Source organism: Hydractinia symbiolongicarpus, chromosome 9 (assembly GCF_029227915.1).
Source record: "Hydractinia symbiolongicarpus strain clone_291-10 chromosome 9, HSymV2.1, whole genome shotgun sequence".
Lineage (NCBI taxonomy): Eukaryota > Metazoa > Cnidaria > Hydrozoa > Anthoathecata > Hydractiniidae > Hydractinia > Hydractinia symbiolongicarpus.
This window is the reverse complement of record NC_079883.1, coordinates 2,698,465-2,710,719: the sequence shown is the minus strand read 5'-3', so window position 1 is coordinate 2,710,719 and position 12,255 is coordinate 2,698,465. Positions and strand designations below refer to the sequence as shown.

General features: G+C 31.5%; 2 protein-coding genes across 5 annotated transcripts in view; one reads left to right on the top strand and one right to left on the bottom strand.

Annotated features, from left to right (window-relative positions):
* LOC130657644 (U6 snRNA-associated Sm-like protein LSm7) overlaps positions 1–12,255 on the bottom strand; it is a 92,079-nt gene that overhangs the window by 24,041 nt on the left and 55,783 nt on the right. The window lies entirely within an intron of this gene.
* Positions 1,085–9,959, top strand: LOC130657636 (b(0,+)-type amino acid transporter 1-like). Its single transcript, XM_057460640.1, has 10 exons — positions 1,085–1,746; positions 4,773–4,898; positions 5,373–5,472; positions 5,690–5,734; positions 6,243–6,366; positions 7,085–7,188; positions 7,308–7,404; positions 7,900–8,055; positions 8,495–8,681; positions 8,843–9,959. The coding sequence occupies exons 1-10, from the start codon at positions 1,248–1,250 to the stop codon at positions 8,914–8,916; spliced, it is 1,512 nt and encodes a 503-aa protein (XP_057316623.1). The 5' UTR covers positions 1,085–1,247; the 3' UTR covers positions 8,917–9,959.

Genomic DNA, 12,255 nt, shown 5'->3' with positions numbered 1-12,255 from the left:
TTTTACCGCTTAACTACTTTTACGGGACAGAAACTTACGTGAGGTCAAAAAATCGTCATATTTTGCGGCAAAAACGTTTACGAATTCAAATAAAGTTCGTTTATGAGTGAAAAACTGTTGCCGCATGCCAAAACCCAAGAAATTAATTTATTTGGTAAATTGCATATGTATTCCAATCTCGTTCCCACCAAGTAAGAATAAAAACACCAAATGTTATTGTTGTTGATGATTAAAGAAGAAAAAAATCACTACCATTATGATTTCCCCATTATATGATTTTTTCCGTGGTGAAAAAACTTTTGGGCATTGAAGAACATTCATTACTTCGCATGAAAATTTTTTCGCGTTTTGCTGATTTATAATTTCCAAATGTATATACTTTTTTCTGTTTTGTTTTTGCCAGCAATTTTTAATAAAAATGTACAGTTCCGTATATTTATGAACCAAACGCAAACTTTTACACATATTTAACGTGCCCTACTTCGTCAAAACAGACGATGGTTCTGTTTGTGCTAGGTCAGTGCATCCATGGTCAGTGACAACCTTGACCTCAGGGTATCTTGTATCTTTTGACACACGGAGACAGCGATACGAACATCATGTTGGTATCGCCCGTCCCGGATGGGTTGGGTCATGTATCAAAAGGCTTTGACACCGTAGATCACGAAATTCTAATAAAAAAACTCGAATCTTATGGTATCAGAAACATATCATTCAATTGGTTTCGTAGTTATCTCTCTCAAAGAAAAACAGTTTATAAGCTATGAAAAAGGTAAAACTGACTATGAACACATACTACTACTACTACTACTACTAACTACTAATTTTGGCGAAGTTAAGAAGTTAAGATTTCCAATATTACTTTAAATATTTATGTTTTTATTGCATCAGGTTAAAATAATTTTAATAAATAATGGATAACTTGCAGGAAGGATGTTCGAAATAACAATTAACCCCTTTCTTTTTTTGATTGTTGCTTATATTTTTCATGTTTTTATCACGTGCCATATTGCTATGCTTTGTTTAGCAACGTGAAGACAACCAATCAGTTTTTCAGAATTTGTAAATAAAGATGGTAGCTCAGTCATTCTGTTTTCCATGTGTGTAGTATTCAAAAAGAGAAAGCAAGATTAGATGTAGTAGTGTGTAGTATTCAAAAAGAGAAAGCAAGCCAGGCAAGAAGAAAGAAGAATGGCTTATTAGAATTTTTATCTTTACTTTGTACTATTATCTGCAATAAAAAAATAATGATGGATGCAGCAGAGAAGCATGAATTGATTGACTCCATTACTGATCCTAAAGTCGTATCTCCTAGTAGGGTTTCCATAGAAGGAATACAATTACAAAAGACGGTTACAATTTTAGGTGGTGTGGGAATAATAGTTGGAAGCATTATTGGTAGCGGAATATTTTTATCACCAAAAGGAGTTCTAACATACACTGGATCTCTTGGTTTATCACTTGTTGTTTGGGTATTATGTGGTATTATAGCTCTATTTGGAGCTCTATGTTATGCTGAATTGGGGACTGCAATACCAAAGTCTGGGGCAGAATATGCTTATCTTTTTGAAGCCTTTGGTCCTATACCAGCATTTCTTTTTTCATGGACTGGGACTCTCGTCATTCGTCCATCTGCTGCTGCTATTATTTCAATGATTTTTGCAGAGTATGTAGCTCGCCCATTTTACAATGATGATCAAGAAGTCCCTGTTATGGTTATTAAATTGCTGGCATTTTTTTGCATCGGTAACTATAGTTAGCTATAGCTAGCTATTTTTTTTTATCTTTTGTTTTGGCTTTTAAACACTGGCATTTAATGTTGAGTTTCGGACTGTTTTTGTAATATTGTGTTGTAAAGTTAAGGGTCCCTTTTCTTTGGAGTTGAAATGAATGTCGCAAATGTTAATTGACAAATTAAACGTCACAATGTCAATAGCTTAATTTACATAAATGAAGCCAGTACAATGCACTTATAACTTCTTATAACTTATAAAATAACTTCGAAATGGATGGATGATGTCAATTTTATGTAATTTTTCTGTTTTAAATTGTCTTATTATGTTCTTTTCAAACAATTAAGAATCTATGTGTCAACAATATGGCTGAAAAGCTCAGACGATGAGTCCAATTGGGGATATTGAGGATGGAAGGAATGTTTTGACATTTGCCTGGACACTGAAATTTAGTTCCCACAAAGTATTTTAATAACCTTTGTCTCAGCAAATCTATTATATAATATGGCTCAATTTTCTTTTTCTAAGTTGCAAATAATAAATCTTGCAAAAATTATTACCGTGAAATATTAGTCTTAAGGTTGTTGTTTTGCGGAAAGATGGGGTGGCAAATAATCTCATAAACAACAACACCAAACACAAATAGGCACTTCTGCATGTAATTATTCTCAACTTTCTTGCCTTTAAGGTGAAATGTTTTTAATCAACTGCAATTCCTTTAATAATTAAGATATATATATGGACTTTGTGGCAGAATCTGTATGTAAACTGCCACAAAAGTATCCAATTCATGCTTTGAAATGTCATTTTTATGCTAAAAACCTTTTCTAGAACTTTTTCTGGTGTTTTGCAATATTTTTTTTTTTCAATAACCCAGATTTTCATGAAACTTAAAAGATATAGTTGTGTAACTTGCACATGAAATGTGAAAATCCAAGTTTCACAGGGAAATTGACAAAACAATTTTTGCTTTATGAGTATTCACTGATCTGTCATCTTTTGCTTAAAAGTTTTTTAAAACTTAGGATGACATTCAAGTATGATTAGCATTGGTAAATCGATTTAAATATAATACTTTTAATTTTTCTCTACTTTTCTTTTGGAGATTAATTTTCTAATTAAATATTTTATATGTGATTAAAATTTGTGCAGGAGGGTAGAAACTTAATAAGAAGGAACAGTTGCAGGAGATACTACAAACACATTTAAGAAACCTTAACGGTGTACTAAATATCTATCAGTCATCTTTGCAGATTTGCCTTAGAATGTAAGAGCAAAAATGCAAAAGATTACATTGTGTAGATTATAAAAACTTCCCAAATAGCATTGCTGATAGACACCTGTGCCGAATCGCATAGTGATGGCTATCTAAGAAATAGTTTTATCCATTAAAAAGGTTGCCTTAAAAGCCTAACGCTAGAAGACAGTTTGACTTAAAAGCATACTGCTAAAAGACAATTTGACTTACCAAATCGGAAAGCATAAAGAAATTGTTATTATGCAAATCTATTAAAATTTTCTCCTTAAAATATTTTTTGTAAGGATTTATCTTGCAGATGTAAGTAATCACCGAAAAAATCAAGAACCTACTTTTTTTTTCAGTTCTTCCACTCCTATGTCTGGTAGCCCAACTGTTGTAAACTAGCAGTAAAAAAAATAGACACGTTTGTATTTCAACAATTCCCTACCTAATTGAATAAGAAATCAACCTCTTTAGCCAGTATATCTTTATTAAATTCCAGATATGCATATTTTTTTGTATTTTATGAAAGGCTAATTTATCACCTAAAAAATGCAAGGCATGAAATTAAACCGGCGCAAAATTAATGCAGAAAAATTACATTCAGCTTTAAGGCGTGAGTATATAGGAAAATAATCATTTTTTTTTCAAAAAAAAATTTTTACAGTGATTGGATAGGAAAAAATCTGATCTTTCTAACCATGCAAAAATATTTTTGAAAAAAATGTATTTAAGTTGGGGTATTTTCCAAAAATAAAAAAATTTGTCATAAATCAGTTTTTTGCTGTGATAAGATCAAGTTCACACATAATCATCTTGGGTATTAATTTTTACTACTCAAGGTTATAATGATAACGATTTTTGTATGTAGTTGAAAGATTCTTTTAAAGTTTTGCTACAACATCTCCCATAAGAATATACTTTTTCAAGTCATCAGGTTTTTTGTGATTTTTGTTTCTACAATTTGTTTTTGTTTTACCCATATTCACTGTGTGTGATGGCAAATGTGAGCAAACATGTGCAGCATAAAAAGATGTTTAAAAAACCTGTGTCGTTACCATAGTGACCAATTATTTATGCAGAAGTATAAGAATTCTGTAAAAAACTTTAAACTTTTTTTCACAACGTTCATTTTTTAAGAGAGTACTTTGTACATTTAAAACCTCTTTTACAAAACTATAAAATCTCTGGGGTGTAGAGCACCTCTAGCGTGGAGAGGAATGTTTGATCTAAAAACGATTTTTTTTTATTTTGTGAGTTTGAATAGAAGTTGAATTATGATGACTTTTCCAGCAATCAGAGGTTAAAAATTGTGAAAAAAGATGTAATACTAAATATCTCCAAAAGTAAAAAATGTTAAGAAAAAATTTAAGCATCGTTTTTAGAACAATGTTTTGTGATCCCAAAAAGCAAACAGCAAACATGAGAACCTAGTAGTTTTGTAAATGGGATCTCATTTGTAGGAGAGGAGTTGTTTTTTATTTGTGTATATTTAACATTCAAACTTAATTTTTTCTTAATAGTTTTTAGGAAATCATACAAGCTTTCCAAAAATATATACATTGATGTATTAAAATAAAGTTCTGGTGAATTAATAGCATTTTAAAATATCACACCTTTTTTGTATACTCACGCCTTTATAGTGATAAGCTTATCACTCAGTGTGTTGACTTTGAATTATTCTTGTAACCTGTGATATTTGCAAACTGAAAAAAAGCCTGTAAAAATGTATATATGGTTATTAGCTGCATTATTTATATAATTAAAATAGTTTAGATTTCTTGTGTTTTTTAATTTAGCCATAATTACAAGCATAAACTGTGTTAGCGTCCGATGGGCTGTTATTATACAAAATGTGTTTACATATGCGAAGTTGACATGTGTTATGATTTTAATTGTTATTGGATTCATCGAACTCGGAAAAGGTAAATATGGAAACATACAGCAAACTTTTAATAATGCAGGAGGGGCATAAAGTGTACTTCACAAGTATGCCAAGAATTGACATGCTTGTAAAAAGTCTTAACAGAAACAGATTCCAGATAAAAAATTTAATGACGTCATCATCAGGCCTGAAATGCCACCACACATGCCTAAAATAGGCCATTTTTCCACTTTTGCAATAAATGTTGTTAGCCAATTTGCAGGGGAGGGGGAGTGTTATTAAGGAGAAGAGTTTAGGGTGGGTGTTAAGAAATAGTAAGAATTTGAACATTTGAAAATATACACAATGCATTGCCTCTAAGTTTGTCCTAAATGTCGGTTTTGTTCCACCATTTGTATTATAGTCTACATAGTATGATAAACTTGATGGAAAATTTAGTTATATTGTTACAAACTAATTGTTGTCTATATTAATAAAATATTTTTGATTTACATTTTTTGTGTTCTTATCATAGGTAATACTGCTAATTTTAAAAATTCTTTTAACGACACTACCAGTGATATTCGACACATCAGCTTTGCATTTTATTCTGGACTTTGGGCATATGATGGATGGTACGTTCTTTACTTTAAATTATTGTTTCTATCTTGGATTATACATAAGTAAGGTAGGATTTTTGTTCTTAAAGAATTAGCAAGTTAACCCATGCTATTTAGGGTAAAATATAATTTTGTTGAATCACTATTTTTAATCCTCTGGTCAGTATAATTACATGTTATTGACGTTATACATGTGCATATAACTAATAATATGAACTTCCGTTTATTTTAGGAACACTTTAAATTATGTAACCGAAGAAATGAAAAATCCAGGGAGGTAAGTTATGTAATTACAATTTACCATCTATACATTGTTTATGGATAGCTCAATTTTCGTTGATATTAATTTTCGTTGTTTTTGGCCGTAATTTCTACCGTGAAGTATTTAGTTTTCTTAAAACTGATGTAAGTGATGTTGAATTAGAATGAGAGTGCAACGATGGCACAGCTATAGTACGTGATGATAATGACATAACTGGTACCAATGGAGAAGCTCGCAACATATTCAATTTATTTTTGTAACATTTTAAACAAGTAAATAGATTTAACATTAAAAACAAGTAAATAAATGGTTGTTGTTACCTAAAAGTTCTTTTGTTTTTAATATTTCGATTTGTAACTCACTGCTATCTTAAAAAAAAACACTCGATTTTAACCATTTGCAAAGATTTATTCCGCAAAAAACTCACCAACCACCAAGAATATTTACTACGAAAATTAGTACCATTAAGGTAGTTTTAGTCTGAATATTTTTATTAGTCAACATCTATTATATATTTTCATAGAGATATGCCAATTGCAATAATTATATCAATGGTAATGGTTATTGGATGTTACGTGTTGTGTAACATAGCTTATATTAGTGTACTTGGCAAGGCTGGTATTCTGAAATCGCCTGCTGTTGCTCTGGTTGGTATATATTTGGTCACAAAAAGTTAACGAATCACTGTATTATTCAATAATTGATTGATGTAAATCTGGGAAAACGATTTTTTTAAATAATCAGCTAGAAACTAAATATGACATATTGATTTGACTTTATAAAAGTAATTTGTCTCTTTGTCTCCTTTATTTTTAAAAGTAGTTTGTCTCTCTCATCTTTAAAAGAACTTTGTTTTCCTCATCTTTAAAAGTAGTTTGTCTCCTTCATCTTCAAAAGTAGTTTGTCTCCCTCATCTTCAAAAGTAGTTTGTCTCCCTCATCTTTAAAAGAACTTTGTTTTCCCTCATCTTTAAAAGTAGTTTGTCTCCTTCATTTTCTTTATTAGTTTGCATCCCTCATCTTTAAAAAATGTGTATAACTTGTTTTCCATCAATTTGGCATGGATAGATTTCAAAATAAACAACTTCGGACCCTTTGTTTGTCAGATGGAAAACTAACATAACTAAGCACAAAATAAGGATGTGATAATAAGAATTATCTATGTAAACTGTAACACGAAATTGTTCAATGACCTGGACAAAAGCTGGATGATTATTTTTGAGTTAAAATAGGCATTTTTTAAAATTTTAAGAATTTTTCCCTGCTATTAAATAGTCATTTTTAAACCAATTTGAAGAATTTTTCTCTGCCATTAGAAAAGTATTTGTTGTCATGAATTCAATATCTATTTTATTTTCCACTTCAGGAACTTGGTAATATTTACTTAGGAGCTGGAAAGTTTATTATTCCGATTCTAGTTGGGTTGTCATGTTTTGGTGCTGTGAACGGGTTAGCTTTCAGTAGTGGTAGGTAAGACTGTAAATTGCTTTTTCATAACCACCCCCCTAAGATTTCCGTTGGGTGCCACCACAGCACTAAATCCTTTTTTGTCATATTTATGCTGCGTATGTTCTTATGTGTTTTTTTAGGCTTGTATACGTTGCTGCAAGAAACGGCCACATGCCCAGAGTATTGTCGATGGTCCATGTTAAGAGACAGACACCCTTACCATCACTGTTATTTTTAGTATGTTTTTTGATACTTGTTTGTCTCGATAGAATAACTTTCATTTTGATGTGCTGGAAAGTCAAGATTGTCCATCGTTGCCTATTTTGTAGTTTCGTATAGTAAATCCATATTGACACTATATTCAGTTAATAAAGCCGTTAATCTGTGGTATTATATACTTAACTGCAGAAGATCTTGTGAATTTCGTGAATTTTGACTAAGTTCCACTCCATCGAATTTAAGTATTATTTTTATGCTTTGATAATAAGAAGATACATTTTGAGTTGCAGTCTTTAAAATTTTTTTGGTTTAGCTGTTGGCGATTCACGAAATGTTCCAAGAGCATCGGTTCGTTTAGTTTAGGTTTTTACAAAAAAAAATTTAATGTGGCTAATTCCCAAAATTTAAAGTTTGCGAAGTTCTTGTCCGCGAAAGTTTCTGCATTTAAAGTGATGGCTTATCATTTGATTATGTGCTATATCTAGTTTTTCTTATCCTTTTTTGGATGTTTAGGCCTTGATATCACTTATTATGTTGATCCCAGACACAGCTGAATTTGGAACACTGATTGACTTTTTCAGTTTTGCATCCTGGCTTTTCTATGGCGCTTGTTTTGTTGCGTTAATATACCTACGTTTCAAACGAAAAGACATGGAAAGACCTTACAAGGTATGAAAGAAATGAGTTTGTACTAATGTTATTGACTTATTTATTAATACGAGTGTGTATTTTTCGCTGTCTTAAATCTGTTAATACTTTTTAAATAGTCCTGTAGTTTAACCATGTGAAGGGCTTTTTATAGTGTTAACCCTAAGGTGCGTAAAAAGCAAGTCCACTTTGTTTTGATGTGTTGTTTTGAATATTATAAACGATTTAAGAAAAACATTGGGATAAAAAAATGAAAAAAAAGCTTTCAAATCGGAATTCTATAAATTTGATACCAGATAAAAAAATGGATTTACTCGTGAAATTAAATCGCTGCAAAAAAAAAAGATAGAGCGATCTGCGAAATTGAATCCTTGCTTATAAAGATTTTTATTTAATAGTTTGTATAGGGTAAATTGATATAAAGAAGTTGTCATTTCTACACTACCAATTATTTTTTTAGGTTTTTTTACCCATTCCGTTTATTATGATACTCTTCTCCATCTTTCTCACTGTCATACCAATCACAGATAAACCTAAAGGAAGCGCAATTGCACTCGCTATGATATTAGCTGGGCTGCCAGCATATCTCTTGTTTGTTCATCTCGATGTTCTGCAATATCTACCAAATTCTTGCAAAGGCTGCATTGGTAAGTGTTTATATTATTGTTTATACTAAGCGTTAATATTAACACTGTCTTTATTAAGGTGGTATGCCTTAGGTACTCAAAAATCCTGAGGATCCCTCAAATTATACCGCTAATACTCATATTTGCAGTAAAACGTGTAATTTTCGACCTCTTTTTTATAGAGTCCTGTTTTTATTCGATACAAAAGGCTGTTGGTTTAGCTTTTCCTGATAACGAAGTTCCTGTTCCTGATTGATAGGGAGCTATCGCAGTGCGCTATATTTTAACTAGGAGGATTCTATCCAACTATTTATTAGCTACCCATTATTAGTGCTGGTGGAATCTTTAGGTAATATTAGATTTATGAGAAAAATTATCATAGAGATTTTTGACGGACCTTCTCGCTGTATAAATATGTTCTGTAATTGTTCAGATTCAAACATTTAAACGCGCGAATATTTAAACTGGCGTGTGAGATACAGTATTATGCCGATGAGTCGATATTTCAATAACCGGAACTTCCAATAACTCGATTTATTTTTAGAAATTCTCCCGAGAATTAATTGATAACCTTAACCGCCGATCACTCCAACATTCGCTTCTTCGAGTTATTTAGCGGTCGCTTGAGGTAAACGACTCGCGATAATTTAACCTCCAAAGAAAATATGTAGCAAAAATTTAAAAAAGTGGCTGCTTCTCTTTTCCAAAAATAAATTGTTTATTTAAGTTATCGGGAGTATGTTGTATACTGAGATATGGTTTTAAGTAAATATTTACCTGGTTCCCAAGAAAATATTTTCCATATGTACAGCCCCTTAATATTAAAAATATTAGTCTTTTTTTTTCTTATCATAATAATATATCAGGGGGTAGGTAGTATATAATAAGTATTCTACTTTCATTTTCATATCTAACGGTATGCCAGTAACAAAAAAATCACAAATTTCGAAAGATTAAAATGATTTTTCCTAAAATATATTTATCCCTGTTTTGCGCTCAACCATTTATTTATTTTTATTTTTTATTATATATATATTATATAATATGTTATTATTATTATTTTTTTTCTTTTGGCAGCAAAAAAATTAGTAATAAAACCAGTGTTAATTTTTTGTTTTTCATATGTTATTAAAAAATCTTGTTGCAGCTGCCGCTGAATCTATATTAACTATATTATATCACTATATTTTTCTTATATTTATTCAGTTCATCTTTATTGTAAAATAAATTTACATATTCCTTGATTAACATTTGATTTTCTAATTAGCCTGTATCCAGCCTTTATTCTGATTGATAACTTATAGAGCTTTGAATCATAAATGACACTATATGCATGTTGGCTTTTGTACTGTAACAGCGGCAACCATTTGTGGCTTCCAATTGGGGACTAGGCTGTACGCAGTCTAGTTCCCAGTGCTCTTGTTTTTTGTAGTGCTGCCAGGTTGTATTGTTTATTTCCTTACCCACTCTCCCACGCTTGTTTTTTTTAGTCAGCTAGCTTAATTAGTCTTGTCTTAGCAGTCGATTGCATATTTTAAACTCGATGTCATTTAAACTTTTTTTTTCTCTTGTTGGTAGTAGACTACTGTTAAGGGGTATGGAAAAATGTCCCGTCAAATGTGCAAAATCTTCCAGTTAAGCGAAGCTCATCGGTAAGTCGGACTTTTTAAAAACGTTCGATTTAGCGATATCATAAAAAACACCTAAAAAATGTCATGTCAAATATTTTCACAATGTAAATAAAATGGTTACGCAGGTATTTACTTCTCAATTTCAAACGTTCGAAATTTCGAATCTTGCAAATTAAAGGTAAAAGTCCTAAGTCCTGAGTTTTAAAAATGTCCGAGTTTTTAATCAAAGGCATTAACAAATATAGTACGTTGGCGAGTGGTCCGACTTATCCACGCTACGACTTAAGCCGACGATCTTATCAGGGTCCGTTACACGTAGCAAAATTTGCAATAGCAAATAATAATATACAAATACTTGTAATATGTCACAATAGTCCGTAAACTAAACTCATCATTTTTCGCTCAACGTGCTAAAAAAGCAGTGTTTCAAATGCAGGACAGACGTCGAAGCGCGAGAGCAAGAAAGAGAAACAGGTATCCTGTCTAGTATAAAAGCCGCTATTATACATCACGCGAATAGACGTGTACCAGAACTTGTGCAAGTTCTGATTTTTTTAAAACAATTTGAGAAAGTTGACGTTTGCTATACCAAATAAACAATAGGTTGCGATTACGTTCAGAGTATTAACCGATCAATGATTTTAGACTTTTGTTTTCATTGTTGTTTGTATTATTGAGACAATAGGATGTCGACCTGATAAAAATAAAAAAGCTGTTAATAAAAAAAAAGTTGATATTTGAACAAACGATGTGATGGAACAAAAAATTGCGGAGTGGTAACTACATAAGTGCCTTAATAACTCAAACCACGCAGAGCGTTTCAAGGATTTTTCGTCTCTTATCAGCGATGCGCTTATTGACATCTCGCCAGGAAAAGCCAGGAAAAAAAATGCTGGGGGTCTTAGCGTGTTTTAGCCTTTGCTACTAGAGTTTAAATTTATTCAAACCTTAGTAATACATCTCCCTCCTAAAAAATATTCTTAAATATTTTCATTAGCAGAGTTGAGTTTCTTCAGCATCAATTAGGAATGTTTACCTAGTTGAAAAATGTCTGAGAGTTAAATGACCCCTCGTTGGAACGCTAAATAATAGCTTTTTCATGCTGACAGATTAACTAAGCGAGCAACTACGCCGTTAAAAATGGCCTGAACAGTTGTTGCCGTACCTAAAAAGTTTAACTAAGGTGCACTAGTACTTGTTTTTGCTATTGCAAATTTTTCTACGTGTAACACACCCTTTAGCATAAGTCGATAAAGGAAATTCTTCTTTGTCCCCACGGTTTATTTCCAGGTGTCAAAGCCCCTGGGGCCTACCTTATCGGTAAAAAAAAGTCGGCAAAAAGTGACCAAATTTTGGCTAGGTGACTAAATTTTTTACCGACCAATTTTTTTACCGACATTTTTTTTTGCCGACCGAAAATTTTTACCGACTTTTTTTTTACCGACTAGTAATATTTGCCGATTTTTTGAATTACTTTTTAACCTCCAATTTTTTAGTTTTTTGACTTTCCAAAGTGATTCCAGGGATTCTAATCAAATTTAGAATTTGTCGTTTTATGAAGCCTCATCCGCAATAGCTCCGCTATATTATGTCTTTGTATACACTAAGTTTGAACCAATTGAACCAATAGCTTTCTCTTAAACCCACGTGAGATGATAAAAGCAAATAATTTCTCGGTTAATGATTGGTTCAATTATTTATGACCATATTTGGTGGAGAGCTTTTTCACAGAGTTAGTGTATAATGATCCTGTAAAACCAAACCTGGTAAAGGAGAAAGAAAATTAAAGAAGTTCTTTTGAATTCCTACTGTTTAATTTAATGCTAACAATGGTATCTTTGTAATATAAACATCAAAAACAACATAATCAACAACAACAAACTGTTCATACAAATAGCAGAGAAAAATAAGTAAATATTTTAACAACGAAAAGGGTTTTCAATTGACTGTTGGGCACATTCCAA